Consider the following 12,313-nt stretch of genomic DNA (forward strand, 5'->3'; position numbering starts at 1 on the left):
TACTACAGCAGGAATAGACACAAGAGACGGTCACCTGTTCCTGCTCAACAACTAGAACTACACCAAAACTTAGGGAACAGTAGCTCCTGTAATGGATGGCACAGACAGTGACAAAATATGACAGTTTTCCACTATCTCTGTAACTTCCTGCAAGACACTGAGACTGCTTTGGACCATCAAATTCTGAATACAACATATACAAATGTACTCTCATACTTTGTACTCTTAAAGTCAGAGTGCAGGTTGTCTGGAAGACTGAATATTAGAAATTTCATTCAAACTGACATATACTGCACCCAATAAGCACGTTATTAAAATTACCTTGCTTTCTATAATTTAGAAAGTCTAGATCCATGTATTTGGTGCTGCTATCCACAAAGCATTTAGCTCTATTTACAAATAACAGCTGCTTCTTGAAAATCAAACTGCACAGTTAAAACAAATAGGATGTTCAACAGTATTTGTTATTATATTGAAGATACTAATATTTAAGAAATCGCTTTCAGAGTTAAGTTTCCCCTGGTCAAATTTGTAGGCATACCAGGAGTGTTTCTTCAAAGTAAGAAACCATCGCTTTGAACCACTCATTGAGTGTAAGAATGTGAAGATTTTACAGAATGCTAAAATCCTTCTGAATCACAAAGATGCAGCTAAAAATAAGCCCATGAAATCAGCATTTAAAAAAAAAAAAGTTTTTGTAGGCATTGTCCACATATCTTCAGTCTTTGAGGGAGGCTGGCTCTTGACTGAAGAAAATATTGTAAAGGTTTCAAAAACTTACTGTTGAGTTCAAGTGAGTACCCAGCTCCACATAATCTGGAACAGTCAGCTGTAGACTTGTACTAAAAAGGCCTCATCAAATTTGTTGAACATGTCAAATTTTATTTCAAGTAAAAAAAATTGTGGGAAGTGAAATTTACCCATTTAATTTTCATTCTTTTTATTGCTTCAGAGTTCTAATCTTCAAATTTTATAGATCTAGATGTATATTTGTCTATGTACACTTTTTTGGTGGCAGCAGGCTGAAATCCAAGACCGATCCTTCTATGTTGTTTCAAGTCCATTGCTTTATCAAATTCCATCTTCAGAGCCTGCTGTAATTTTTCCTCCCCTTCCTTGTTCAGAGCCATGTTTGGTTTGTTTGTAGTTGCTGAGAGATCTTGGGTAGGTGCAGAGCCCTTTTTAAAACCACCCATCAGTCGAAGGAATTTCATTCCTCTCTCAGAACTTTGAAAAGCAGCTGTACTCCACTGGCCAATCTTTGTATCCTGTGAAACAAAACAAGATGAACACTAAAATACCACCTTGAGTAAGGAAGACAATTTCCAGCTGTGCACTGTGAGAACACAACCAGCCACCAGAACCTGACAGGGCTAACAATGCTAGCAGTCATTCACGTCTTGAAGGGTGTAATTAAAGAATGACATAACCATGCATGGCTGCATCTTCATTAGCTCATTTAACCTAGAGACAGAGTTTGATGCACTTTCAGAATCTCTTTTCCCTCTGTCTTTAGAAAACCTGACTTTTCTGCTCTCTGGGTAACGTTCCCCTAACTCGGAGTGCCAGACCTTGTCCCACCATTTCTCTTACTTTAAGACAATTGTAAGTTTTACTTTTTTCTCACTTTCACGGTTAACTTTTCATTTTCCTACGTAAGTAGCTGTTGCTTCTGCACTATTTTGTTGCATTAATTTAAGAGATGGTATTCCATCTGGCTCATATGCATTAAGGAACAATTGCATTCTCATCCCCCTAGTTAGCAATTATACTGCAAGGGTGCAAAAACTGAAGGCATACCCTTAACCAACAGGACTAAACATAATACTCTTAAAACCTCACCTCAATTGCAGTTTGTTCTTTCCATAACTCTGCCTCTCACTGTATTCTTTACCTATTTCACTCCAGGATTCTTTTCTTGCCTGCAGATAATGGCTCCTTTCTGAGACTATATGTAACATCCAAGTAAAATCAGAATTCAACCACTTGTTTGTGTATAACCCAAGATACAGGGTACAATTTAGAAAGCTTATGAACTTTTGGCTTACTTAAGACCATGCTTCATTACCAAAGGATCTTATTTGACTTCTGAGCTATAGCTAGGAGCTATGCAGTCATTTGTAACTACTTTTGGCAAGAACTGCTACTCCCTTTTTTCTTTAAAATTGGGGGTGATATTAAGTGGAAGAATGCTTGATCATTAATTAAGCAGACTGATCTGGCTACATCAAAGGAAAAAATGAATCTAGTGGTGTGTTTGTGAGCCTGAAATTCTTCCAACTGAACAGTTGTAGTTTGCATGAAACAGTCATTCTCCACTGGACAACCAGCACAACACACAGTATGCTATACAACATTGCAGGCAAGCTGTGGCAGGTTTTATAAGTTATAGAAATATAGGGCTGGAGTATCTTTCAATATCACAGGTCAGAATACTTCTCATAAAAGAAAGTTGTCCATAATACTTTTGATAAAAGAAAAAAAAAGTTGCCATATAAGCCCAGGTCTGTGTCATGGAAGCACACACATGATAGTCCTCTCTTTGGAATGGTAGACAGATACCTGCACAGATGCAGAAATCATTACGACTTGTCAAACCCTGTAATTTTTTTTAAGTGAACTGAGAGCAAACACTACACAGAACTTTTGCTGCAGTATTTCAGGCTCACTATGTGTGAAGCTCATGATTTAGTTTTCATAGCTTGTATTCTTCTATGTACTAATAAACAATGATATATTAGCCCAAAGAAAGGGGATCCCTTGCCAAAAAAAGTAATTTTTCCTCAGTGATTTCAGACTATTAGATAGTTGCAATTGCACAGCTCACGGCAATCTGCCTCCCACTGCATAAGAATGTACATGAGTTATTTCTGCGATTCTGTTGAGGTCTTACTTTTTAGGCAAACTGGCACTCCTGAAGAACAGTTTTACAGACAACTAAGAATCCTTATTTATTAGCAAAGCTTTCTCTCCTCCTGAATCTTATTACTTCTGCTGAATATTGTTGGAACAGCTACATTATTGTATGGCAAACCTGCCAGGAGGCAGGCAGTGTAGGATGCAAAAACAAAGAATAAAGAATCATCTTTCAAAGTGGTGGAAGAAAGATGCAGAAGTTAGGAAAGTGCTGCCTGTAGGTATCACAGACGCAGTGTCAGTTATCATCTCTTTCACCTTTCCATGTACATCCTCATTTCTGTGTCTGTAAATTCTCCCAGATAGCTGTCACTGAATTTTATCTGAATTGCTATGTCCATGGCCTAGAATCATTTATATTTCACAGTAAGCAGAAAACATTTTTGTAGCAATTCACCATGGCTAGTTCTCCAGAGGAACCAGGGAAAATGCTGCTTTTGAGGACTGATGATGGGAATGAGATCTCTGAACAATTCCAACTCACACTGGAGTTTCACTGGTCAGCTCCCAGATTGCCTTAGTATTCGTTCCATAGCATGACCTTACATTCAAGCATGTAATTCGTTCTATAGCATGACCTGAAATTTACAATCAAACTGTGGTGCAAAGCCACGTGCATGAGCTGCATACAGAAAACTGTGCAATTTTCAGTGTTTTTTTCAGGAACTTGCTCTGGGATGCTGTTTCCATCAGATCAAGGTCTAAAATCATACATACCGTTTGAATTTTGGAACCATAAACTTCAGTTTTTCCAGATTCTCTATCAATTTCTTCTTGTAGAGCTTGCCGCCTCGCCTAGCATGCAGAAAAATCAATGAAAGTCACTGCCTTCAGTGTGTTTAATGACAATTTAATTCAAAGTAAAAAGATGAGGGAAGAATGATATGGTTACTTATCTTCAGTATTTTGCAAGGATAATTAAAAAGTTGCATGTGATCCCCTTTCACACACAGCTTAAGAACTATGCTTTTTCTTGTGGTATTTTAAATAGACATTTTGTAGTACCAGGTACGTTTAGTCTTCCTTCTAACTGCAGGTAACAGCTACACTGAAACTGACAACAGTGATGAGAGGCAGAGAAACCTGTATTTAACCAAATGAACTACTCAGAAGCTTCTGACATTGACTGGAGCTGTACATTTTGGATTTAACCCATAAGAGGTAAAGCACATTTTAAGTAGAGCTCTACTTAGAGACATACTGGCATAGACCAGTAACGAAGCAGTATTTTTGTTACAAATTCTAGGTAGACCTTAAATACTTATTTGCTTTAAATCACACGTAATTAATACAGTGCATACATACCTTGTCTATATTAACTTCATCACAGTTTCCTTTTTTTTCCTGCACAATAGTTACATCATCACTATGTTCCTATAAAATTGAATTTTTTTAGAATTAGAAATTTATACAAGAATAAACGGTAAAAATAGTAAGGAATGCAGTAGTATTACTTGGGGGGCCAGAAGAAATAGTCAGACCTAAACTGGAAATGCCAACTGAACCTGTGCATTTCTTTGAGAGGGATTTTCTCTCAGAGAAAACTTTCACAACAGATTTTTTTTTTTAAGCAAAAAGGGTAGGGGACTTTTTAAATTCACACATAAAAATGGACCTGCCAACATTACTGGCACATATAGTAACATTTACAGACAGGGTCATTTCAAATTAAAGACTTTTGTAGGAGCTGAAATTGAAATAGGGGACAGAAAGGAGTGGAAAAAAAATTCAACCAGTGGTAAGATAATGGCCCCTCTAAATGCACGTGACAAGCTTGGATCATGTCGATCCCACTAGCCACTGCTCAAAATAAACAAAACCACTCAAGAGGCAGCTGGTTTGTGCTTGTCTTGTACAAATGCAGAATAGGTGATGGTCCTCAAGGAGCTTTCAGTCTGGAGAGTATGGGGAGAGGCATGACACGTACATAAGCTTTCCCTGGCAATGGGAGCAAATAGCACGATAGTTCTACATTTGAGAGTGAGGAACAGGAACCTGATGTTAAAGACTGAACAACTACAGCAGGAATGGATGGGCAGGATGGCAGGAGGTAAATCCACAAGCGGTTACTGGTAACTCTTCGCCATAGCGCAGCTGTACAGCAGCTTGTGCTCCTAACGACTGGAGTTTTAAGATTACTGCCCTTGGTCTTTCTTTTCCAAATTTGTATTAAGGATAAGATTGTTGGGCACCCAGTGTAATAGGTAAGTTTTAAGTCCAGGATAGCGGTAAATTAGAGCCATAAGCTTTAGACCAGGCTGAAAAAAGTGGCCAAAGGGAAGATCTATTGATACAGCTAACACAATAATCCAAGCATGAAATAGCCAGGGAACATTAAGACAAGGAAAAGATTTGTAACATACTTCTGTCAGCAGAACCTGCTGTTAGGTTTTTGAGGGTTTACAGTTTTATTTAAAGCCATGAATGATTTACCTCATTTTCCAAGCTACCTTTTACACACTGATTTCACACACATTCACAAGTATATCCATTTACAGAAAGGAAAATACTGTCTGCAATGAGGAGAGCTTGCTCTCTTAACTGAAAAAAAGAAAAAAAAAACAACTTCTAGATGGCCTGGTACTGTCTTTTCAGATCTCTTAAAACAAGCAGGAAAACTGTCATAAGATTCTGCAAACAGCTGCACTGGATTTTTTTTTTTTTTTTAAGCTGGAATGGTAAGTGGCAGACAAGCAAGAAGGATTGGTTTGCCCCCTTCCTTGCTAATTCACAGCATGTTTTTGACCTACTGAAGGTCACTGAATGGCAAATATAAACCCCTGTCAGGGGGTTTGCAGGTCTCTTCTTCCTCAAACTTCCTGGAAGGGGAGCACATTCACACACGGAAGGGTTATGCTATCTGCAGCCAAAAAAAAATCAAAGTAAACTGGACCCTTTAACATTGGATATGCATTTGTTGTATTTGTCATTTGACTCTCCTTGGACTCCCTAACAGTATGAAGTCTCTTAAACACAAGGCATGCCAGACGTCATGGTAGCACCTTTGCTGTGAAGCTAGGAGTGCTTTCTTAAAAGGGAGAAGATCCTGTGCAAGCACAGTGGTAATGTCCTTGCCAGAATGACCACTCAAGCACCGCGCCTGCCAACCAAATGGACCAGTGTTTGCTCACTCTCACAGTTATTTCCTTCTAATGTCTACAGAAAAACTGAGAAGTTCAAGACCGCAGGCTCTTCCCACAGACATCAGTGGCAGTATTCATTCAAGTGAAAGAGGACTGAGCCTTGGATGCCCACGGCTGGCATATGTTCTCCTCCCACACACACTCTAGGCTGGTAGCCCAGTGTGCTTGTACAAGCTGCCCGTGTTGTTCTACAGGCAATGCAGTTACATCTACAAAATGAGGGAGCGCTAACAGTGACAAATAATTATTGGCAAAACATTTTCAGAAGCTGTCAGCTCCGTTTTCATATTTTAACAAAGGGACTGAACGCCACCTGCTCCATACTATCAAGGTTTAGCACACAGCAGCCTGAGAAGTGATGACAGCACGTGACGAGTTCACTGTAGGTGCAATCAATTCACATTCACTTTTCTCAAAAACTTCTGTATGTTAGCATACAGCAATCTTAGAGTTAATGTTGTGTATGTTTTGTATTAACTGACATGTTTTGTATTGTCTGTCTTTCTCTCTCTGGATTATTTCAGCCTCCTTACTTTGAGTTGCCCATAATGGTATCCAATGGGGAAAACATGAATCTCTGACATGAAGCGGGTAGCATTCCACACACTCTTCATAAACTTGCTACTCTGCTTGCTTCAGAAGCCCAACAGAGGATTTTTCAAGGTATGCAGCAGTGTGTGTGATGCAGTGTACCCTAGAAAATGGTTCAGGACTGCGGCACAATTAAATGCAAGACTGACACGATCAGCCATTTATTGCAGTGGTGTCTTTTGGCCTGGCAGGAACTAGATTTCTCTAGAACAAATTAAATTACCTAGAGTTTGAAATCTTGAGAATTTCTCTAAAGTAGCTTTTATTATGTACCAAGCTGAATATGGGGAAGAGGAATAAAGTATGCATCACCCTACCCCCTTTCTCCTCAGTAGTTTGCAAGGCATTTGTTACATTTTCCGTAATTAGATAGCACCATCAGGAAGGTCACTTATTTTAAGACTTATCTTGCCTCCACACACGTGAGCAGCTGCAAGAATCCAAGTAGTGTCCAACCATCTCAAAAAGACAATGTAAATTTAATTAAAGGATATATCCCAGCGATAAAACCACCCTGACTTTTGAAAGCTCAAAAGGAGAAACCTAAAGTCAAAAAAAAAAAAAAAAAAACAGCATCTGCTAGTCTAGACATCTCGATGGTCTAAATTTTGGAAAACTTTGAAGAAACCCCTGTATTTCATATCTTTCATCTTTTAAATACATCAAACAGATCTGTTCTCCCCATTCATCAGTTCCTCTCCATGTTTACTTCACCACAGAAATAGCAGTACTCAAGGATTCTTGGATGAGATTTCCTTTAACAGCCTGGATACGGTTCCATTTACCTTGAGTTAAATTCACACAGCTCTTAAAATCTATTTATTTCTAGTTTTGCATAGTTGTTTCTTTCCCCTCCAAATTAAGAATGTGTTCTAGTTTTTGTTTAGTTTGTTCCCTAGTACTTTTTATCACAATTTAGACATCAATGCTCTGGGTCTACTCTATATTTAAGATTTTCTCTTAAGTTTCATCCAAGTTAGGTAACACGTTTTGGCTAAAATTCCCCCCTTGGTTTCTAACACTATACAGTTCCAGTAGCAACAGCAGCAAAGTCTCAAGGAAAAGAGTCTGTCTAGGAGTTCAAGGTATTCATGCCACCACTGTTACATACCTGCTCTGGTATTCTGTTTTATATGATTGTTACCTCTTTTCAAAGAGCTAATGAAAGACACAAGGACATTTATAATTATATACCAGCATTCTTTCTGTTCCACTATTTGCTGTTAAGTGATTTATGTATTTTGTATTTTCACAATTGAAACACTAAACTACTACAGCACTGGGCATAAAAAATAACTTCCCTGTTTCACAAATATTATGTGCTATAATCAATAGATGATCTGATGCTGTGTGCTGTTCCTAAAAACCCAGAGGAGGCCCACATTGACCTTAGTGTAACAGGCAGAACAGCCTGCAAAATAGGGAACTGATGATGTAAGATGCTTTCAATTCCTTAGCAGGAGGGTGCAGATACCTTCTTTACAACTTACCGATGCCTCTTTTCCCATGTCTTCTCCTCTGATTTTTTTCTGTTTTATATTTGCTTTTGAACCTGTTTCTTCTGCAGAGTCCCGTGGTACTTTTTTTTCCCCTTTTTTGTCACAGGGCATGTGATTGGAATTGCATAATACTATATCTACAATGTCCCCTGTGGCACATTCAGCTAGCTTCATTTCGCTCTCTTTGTTCTTTCTGTTGCTTTCTAATAGTGTTATTTTTTGGCTGTTAGATGCGTTGTCATTGCTTAAAGAAACTTTTGAGTAAGTAGTTTCCTTGTCCTTTTGAATCTTCTTTTTCTTCTTCTTCTTGGTTACTTCACTATTATCTTTGTTATTCTTCCAGTATTTTTTTCCAGACAGTTCTTTCTGCTCAGACTCAACTTCTTGCTTATCTTCACACATTAAGGAGAAAACATCTTTGCTTTTCTTGTTTTTCTTCTTCTTCTTGGTCTTTCTGATAATTTCAGAGTTCTCAGTAGTTTCTTCTTCCTCTTTATCCATGAATGTAATTTCCTTTCTTTGTCTTTTTCTGAAGTCACTTAATGCAATGGTTCTATCATGAACTCCACAGATATCCTGATTACCTGCTACAGGTAAAAAGGAGTCAGGCTTCTTTTTCTTCTTCTTCCTCTTTTTTCTTCTCATACAACCTTCCTCATCACTCTGAGTAATATCTGTTCCATGACTTTCATCAATACCAGCTTTTTCTTCTGAAATGCATGCGTTTGTTTTTTTACAGTCTTTTTTAGAATGCTTATACGCATTGTCCTGAATGTCCTCTAATGCAGAAGAGGAAACATCTTTCTTCTTTTTTTTCTTAGTTACTTCACTACCCAGTTTCAAATTCAAAGTGACATTCTTTCTGCTTTTTTTGAAAAAAAGTTCATTTCCCTGAGTACCATCTGTATAATGATTTGAAAGCTCATCACTGCTGTGATTACTCTCTAGTAAGAAGGAGGCACGGCGTCGATCTTTTTTTCTCTTCTTTTTGAAAATCTTAATTTGTTCCTCCGATTCCTCTTGTTGTTCTACATCCAGATGGCCTTCTACATTCACAAAGCTTTCTGAACATGTTTCTTTTGGTAATTCGGAGCCAACTTTCTTTTTTTTGTTTTTCTTCTTCAGATTTAATTGATCTAAACATTCATCTTCTTTTAAACTTTCCTTTTTCCTGGCCTTTGTTTTTGTCTCAAACCGGTCATCATCCCCTGCTTTAATGACACTTGGAACGCCTTTCTCAATGTTAATGATAGTCTGGCTCCCACTACGTTTCACTCTTTTATTTTTCTGTTCAGGTTCCTCATGAATTTGTTTTTTCTTTCTCTTTACTGTCATTCTAAAAAATGAAATAAAGATGTTAGTGTACAGCTTCAACACAATGATGCAAATCCTAGCCTATTTGGTCTTCCTTTATTCTGAAAGCATTTGGTATCTCTGACTGCAAAACTGGAAAAAAAGTGTCAAGGACAATCTGCTTTCTGCAATGGCAGGAACCAGAACTGTCAGCAGCACTGAAACTATAGTTACTGGAGTGGTGAAGGGGTGACTTTTTGTCTTAGTGATGTCCTAGTTAGTTTTGTTAACTTTTTATTTGTCTTTTTGACAGCTGCTGAGCATATTTTCATAGAAATATCTACCCTCCAGAAGTCCTTCCTAACAAGATACATACATGCATATAAAATCAATCAGTAAGTATAGTGAAGGTGGATTTCCACACAAGCATGACCTTTCATTTACGCGTGTTGAACTTCTCATCACTTCATCTACCACTTACTACCACAGAATTGTTTCAAAGCACTGCAGCCATCACCTTGAACTTGCTCCTGCCTGCAGCTCCATGGCCTTGCTACCCGCTTCCTTTCTCGGGACACTCACACCTACGAACAGGTTAGAGCAGAGACGCCTTTGGGACCCATGTGCAACGCTCCCTCCCATTGCTGAAAACCCTATTTGTGCCTGTTCGGCTCCCATCTTTTAACCAATTATTAATCCACAAGATTTCCTGAGGTGCCCCTTGTCGAGCTTTTTTAAGGCCCCGGTCCTTAGGGGCGCACCGCACCCGAGTGCTGCCCCCCCCCCCCCCAACCCCATTTTAATTGACCCACCGCCCCGACACCGCGTGCTTCCCAGCGCGGGGGGCGGCTAAGCCGCCTCCAGCTCCTGGTTACAGGCGATTTCACCCCGCCGCCCCCCTTCCGAGCCCTTCGCACGCCCCGCAGGCACACGGGAACCCTCAGTGCGGAGGCCGCCGCTTACCTGCCGCGGCCCATGTGCCTCGCCCGCCGCCCCGGAAGGGGAACGGGAGCAGGGCCTGGGGCCGCCTCCAGCCGCGGGTAATGGCGGCGCGGTTGCCGTAGCGACGCGGGGCGGCATGGCGGCGGGCGGGCGGCCGCTCAGCCTGTGGCAGCAGCTGTGCGCAGGTGGGCGCCGCGGCCGCGCCTCGCAGCCGGGCCTGCCCGCTGTGTTACGGTGTCCTGCTGGGCGGCCATACCGGCAGCGGCTCGGTTCGGTTCAGCTCCGCAGCCCTGCGGCCGCTCCGTGGTGGCAGGGACAGGGGCAGGCTCCCTGAGGCCGGCCCCGAGCTCTGCTGAGGGGCAGGGCAGCAGAGCCTGCCCCGGGCAGGCAGCCTCTGGCCTTAGGAAGCCCTGCTGCTAAATTCTGTACAACCTAAAAAAAAGCCTTTTTTGCTAAATTTTCTCCTGCCCCACAAAGCCCTTTCTGGCAGCTGAGAGCAAGTTCAAATGTGTTTTTACTCAGGATCATTAACGTTATTTTGATGGCCAGCATCTTTCAGAAATGTAATCTTGGTGCCTGCTTCTGTCCTGTGCTGCCTGTAGGGCCAGAAGTATTAGTGCAGGCCTGAGGAAGCAATAACAACATTGCCTCTGTTTGGCGAGGCAGTAATCTGCTCCACAAATGAATCCAGTGCTGTGCTTTGTGGTGGCAAGGGAGTTAGATTACTGCCTTGGGAAAGCAAGAGAGGCGACAGGATTATTGCTATTATCATTGGTATTCAGCAAAGGCAAAACTCACATTATTACAACCTGATTCTAATAATAGTCTTGGTCTTTTTCCCAAACCTGAGGTGACTGAAAATGTTGAGGAGCTGAGACTCCACCTCTGTTGTTCTGTGGTGTCCAAATGATGTTTTCTTCCTTAGTGTTTTGCAAAGCCTTAGAGTAGGTATTTCACGTAAAAATGGCCATTTGTTATGTAGTAATAAAATCTCTTTTCTAATGTGACTCCGCTGAGGCATCTGCACTACCTACAGAAGTGATGATGCCAGTAAATCTCATAATTAAAATGGTGGAGTGGTAAACCTGCTGCTTTGCCTGTAAGAGTCTTCTGTTTTTGTGTAATCTGTATGTGGTGGCTTTTTTTTTTAATTATTATTTTTTTTTTTTTTCTTTTCATATCAGGTCTATTGGCCTTCTCTGTTCTTTTTCTTACCCTGATTCACTCTAACGTAAGTGGATCATGTACTGCTTTTGCATTGTTTTTTGCAAGTGGAGAGAATAGAACTTAGCAATGTCCTGGGCATTTCATTGCTTATAGATGAAGTTGAAAAGCAGTACTATATACTAGTAAAACCGATGATTAATGCCATGAAAGCATATGCATTTTACTTTTATTAAAATATCCTAAATTATTATTTTGGTCAAAATTATTTTTTCCAATAGAGGGTTATTTTATCACTTAGAACCTTGAACTTGAATTAAAGCCAAGGCAAGAGGCTTTAAAGTTCTCCCTTGTTTAAACACTTTAGATTCCCTATTAAAAAAATACGGATGTTTATTGTTTCAAACTAGCATAAATATCTCTAGAAAGTAATACTTATTTAGAATAAAAATAAGTGTTTTAAAAGTCTCTTGGATAAATGCTGTGCTTCTTTTTACTCAGAGTATGAAGCAGAACAGCCTCTGTGTCCAGATACTCCTGAATCAAAACGACAATCTGTGAGTATAGTTCTATTAAAAATGTTCATAGGGCCTCCTATTTTAAATAACTAAATGGGAAAATTAGGTACCCGCAGAGTAGTCTTATTCATAAAATGAAAACAAAACTACATTTTGTAAACAACTTTTGTGAATTAACAAATGCAATATTCCAAATCATTGCTTTTATTTAAAGCAGCTTGGGTACTGCTGCCCTAAAATTAGATTA

At 39.8% G+C, this 12,313-nt stretch overlaps 2 protein-coding genes across 4 annotated transcripts in view; one reads left to right on the top strand and one right to left on the bottom strand.

Moving 5' to 3' along the window:
* Positions 1 to 677: 677 nt before the first annotated feature.
* On the bottom strand, positions 678 to 10,487 carry KNOP1 (lysine rich nucleolar protein 1). Of its 2 annotated transcripts, none has more exons than XM_082772849.1 (5): positions 10,406 to 10,487; positions 8,141 to 9,485; positions 4,222 to 4,290; positions 3,634 to 3,711; positions 678 to 1,268 (listed from the first exon to the last, which is right to left on the bottom strand). In XM_082772849.1, the coding sequence occupies exons 1-5, from the start codon at positions 10,417 to 10,419 to the stop codon at positions 957 to 959; spliced, it is 1,818 nt and encodes a 605-aa protein (XP_082628975.1). In that variant the 5' UTR covers positions 10,420 to 10,487; the 3' UTR covers positions 678 to 956. The 2 variants fall into 2 exon arrangements, with proteins under 2 accessions (XP_082628975.1, XP_082628974.1); XM_082772848.1 differs by lacking the exon at positions 10,406 to 10,487 and adding an exon at positions 9,960 to 10,003.
* Positions 9,754 to 12,313, top strand: part of IQCK (IQ motif containing K) — a 56,158-nt gene continuing 53,598 nt past the window's right edge. The window contains exons 1-3 of one of the 2 annotated variants that reach the window (XM_082772853.1): positions 9,754 to 9,837; positions 9,932 to 10,036; positions 12,050 to 12,105. In XM_082772853.1, the coding sequence (XP_082628979.1) occupies positions 9,819 to 9,837; positions 9,932 to 10,036; positions 12,050 to 12,105 (180 nt within the window). In that variant the 5' untranslated portion in view covers positions 9,754 to 9,818. Of the gene's footprint in view, positions 9,838 to 9,931; positions 10,037 to 10,476; positions 10,570 to 12,049; positions 12,106 to 12,313 lie in introns of those variants that run through there. The other variant, XM_082772854.1, reaches the window with a different exon arrangement.

This window comes from Aythya marila, assembly GCF_965140915.1.
Source record: "Aythya marila genome assembly, chromosome: 15".
NCBI classification, from domain to species: Eukaryota; Metazoa; Chordata; class Aves; order Anseriformes; family Anatidae; genus Aythya; species Aythya marila.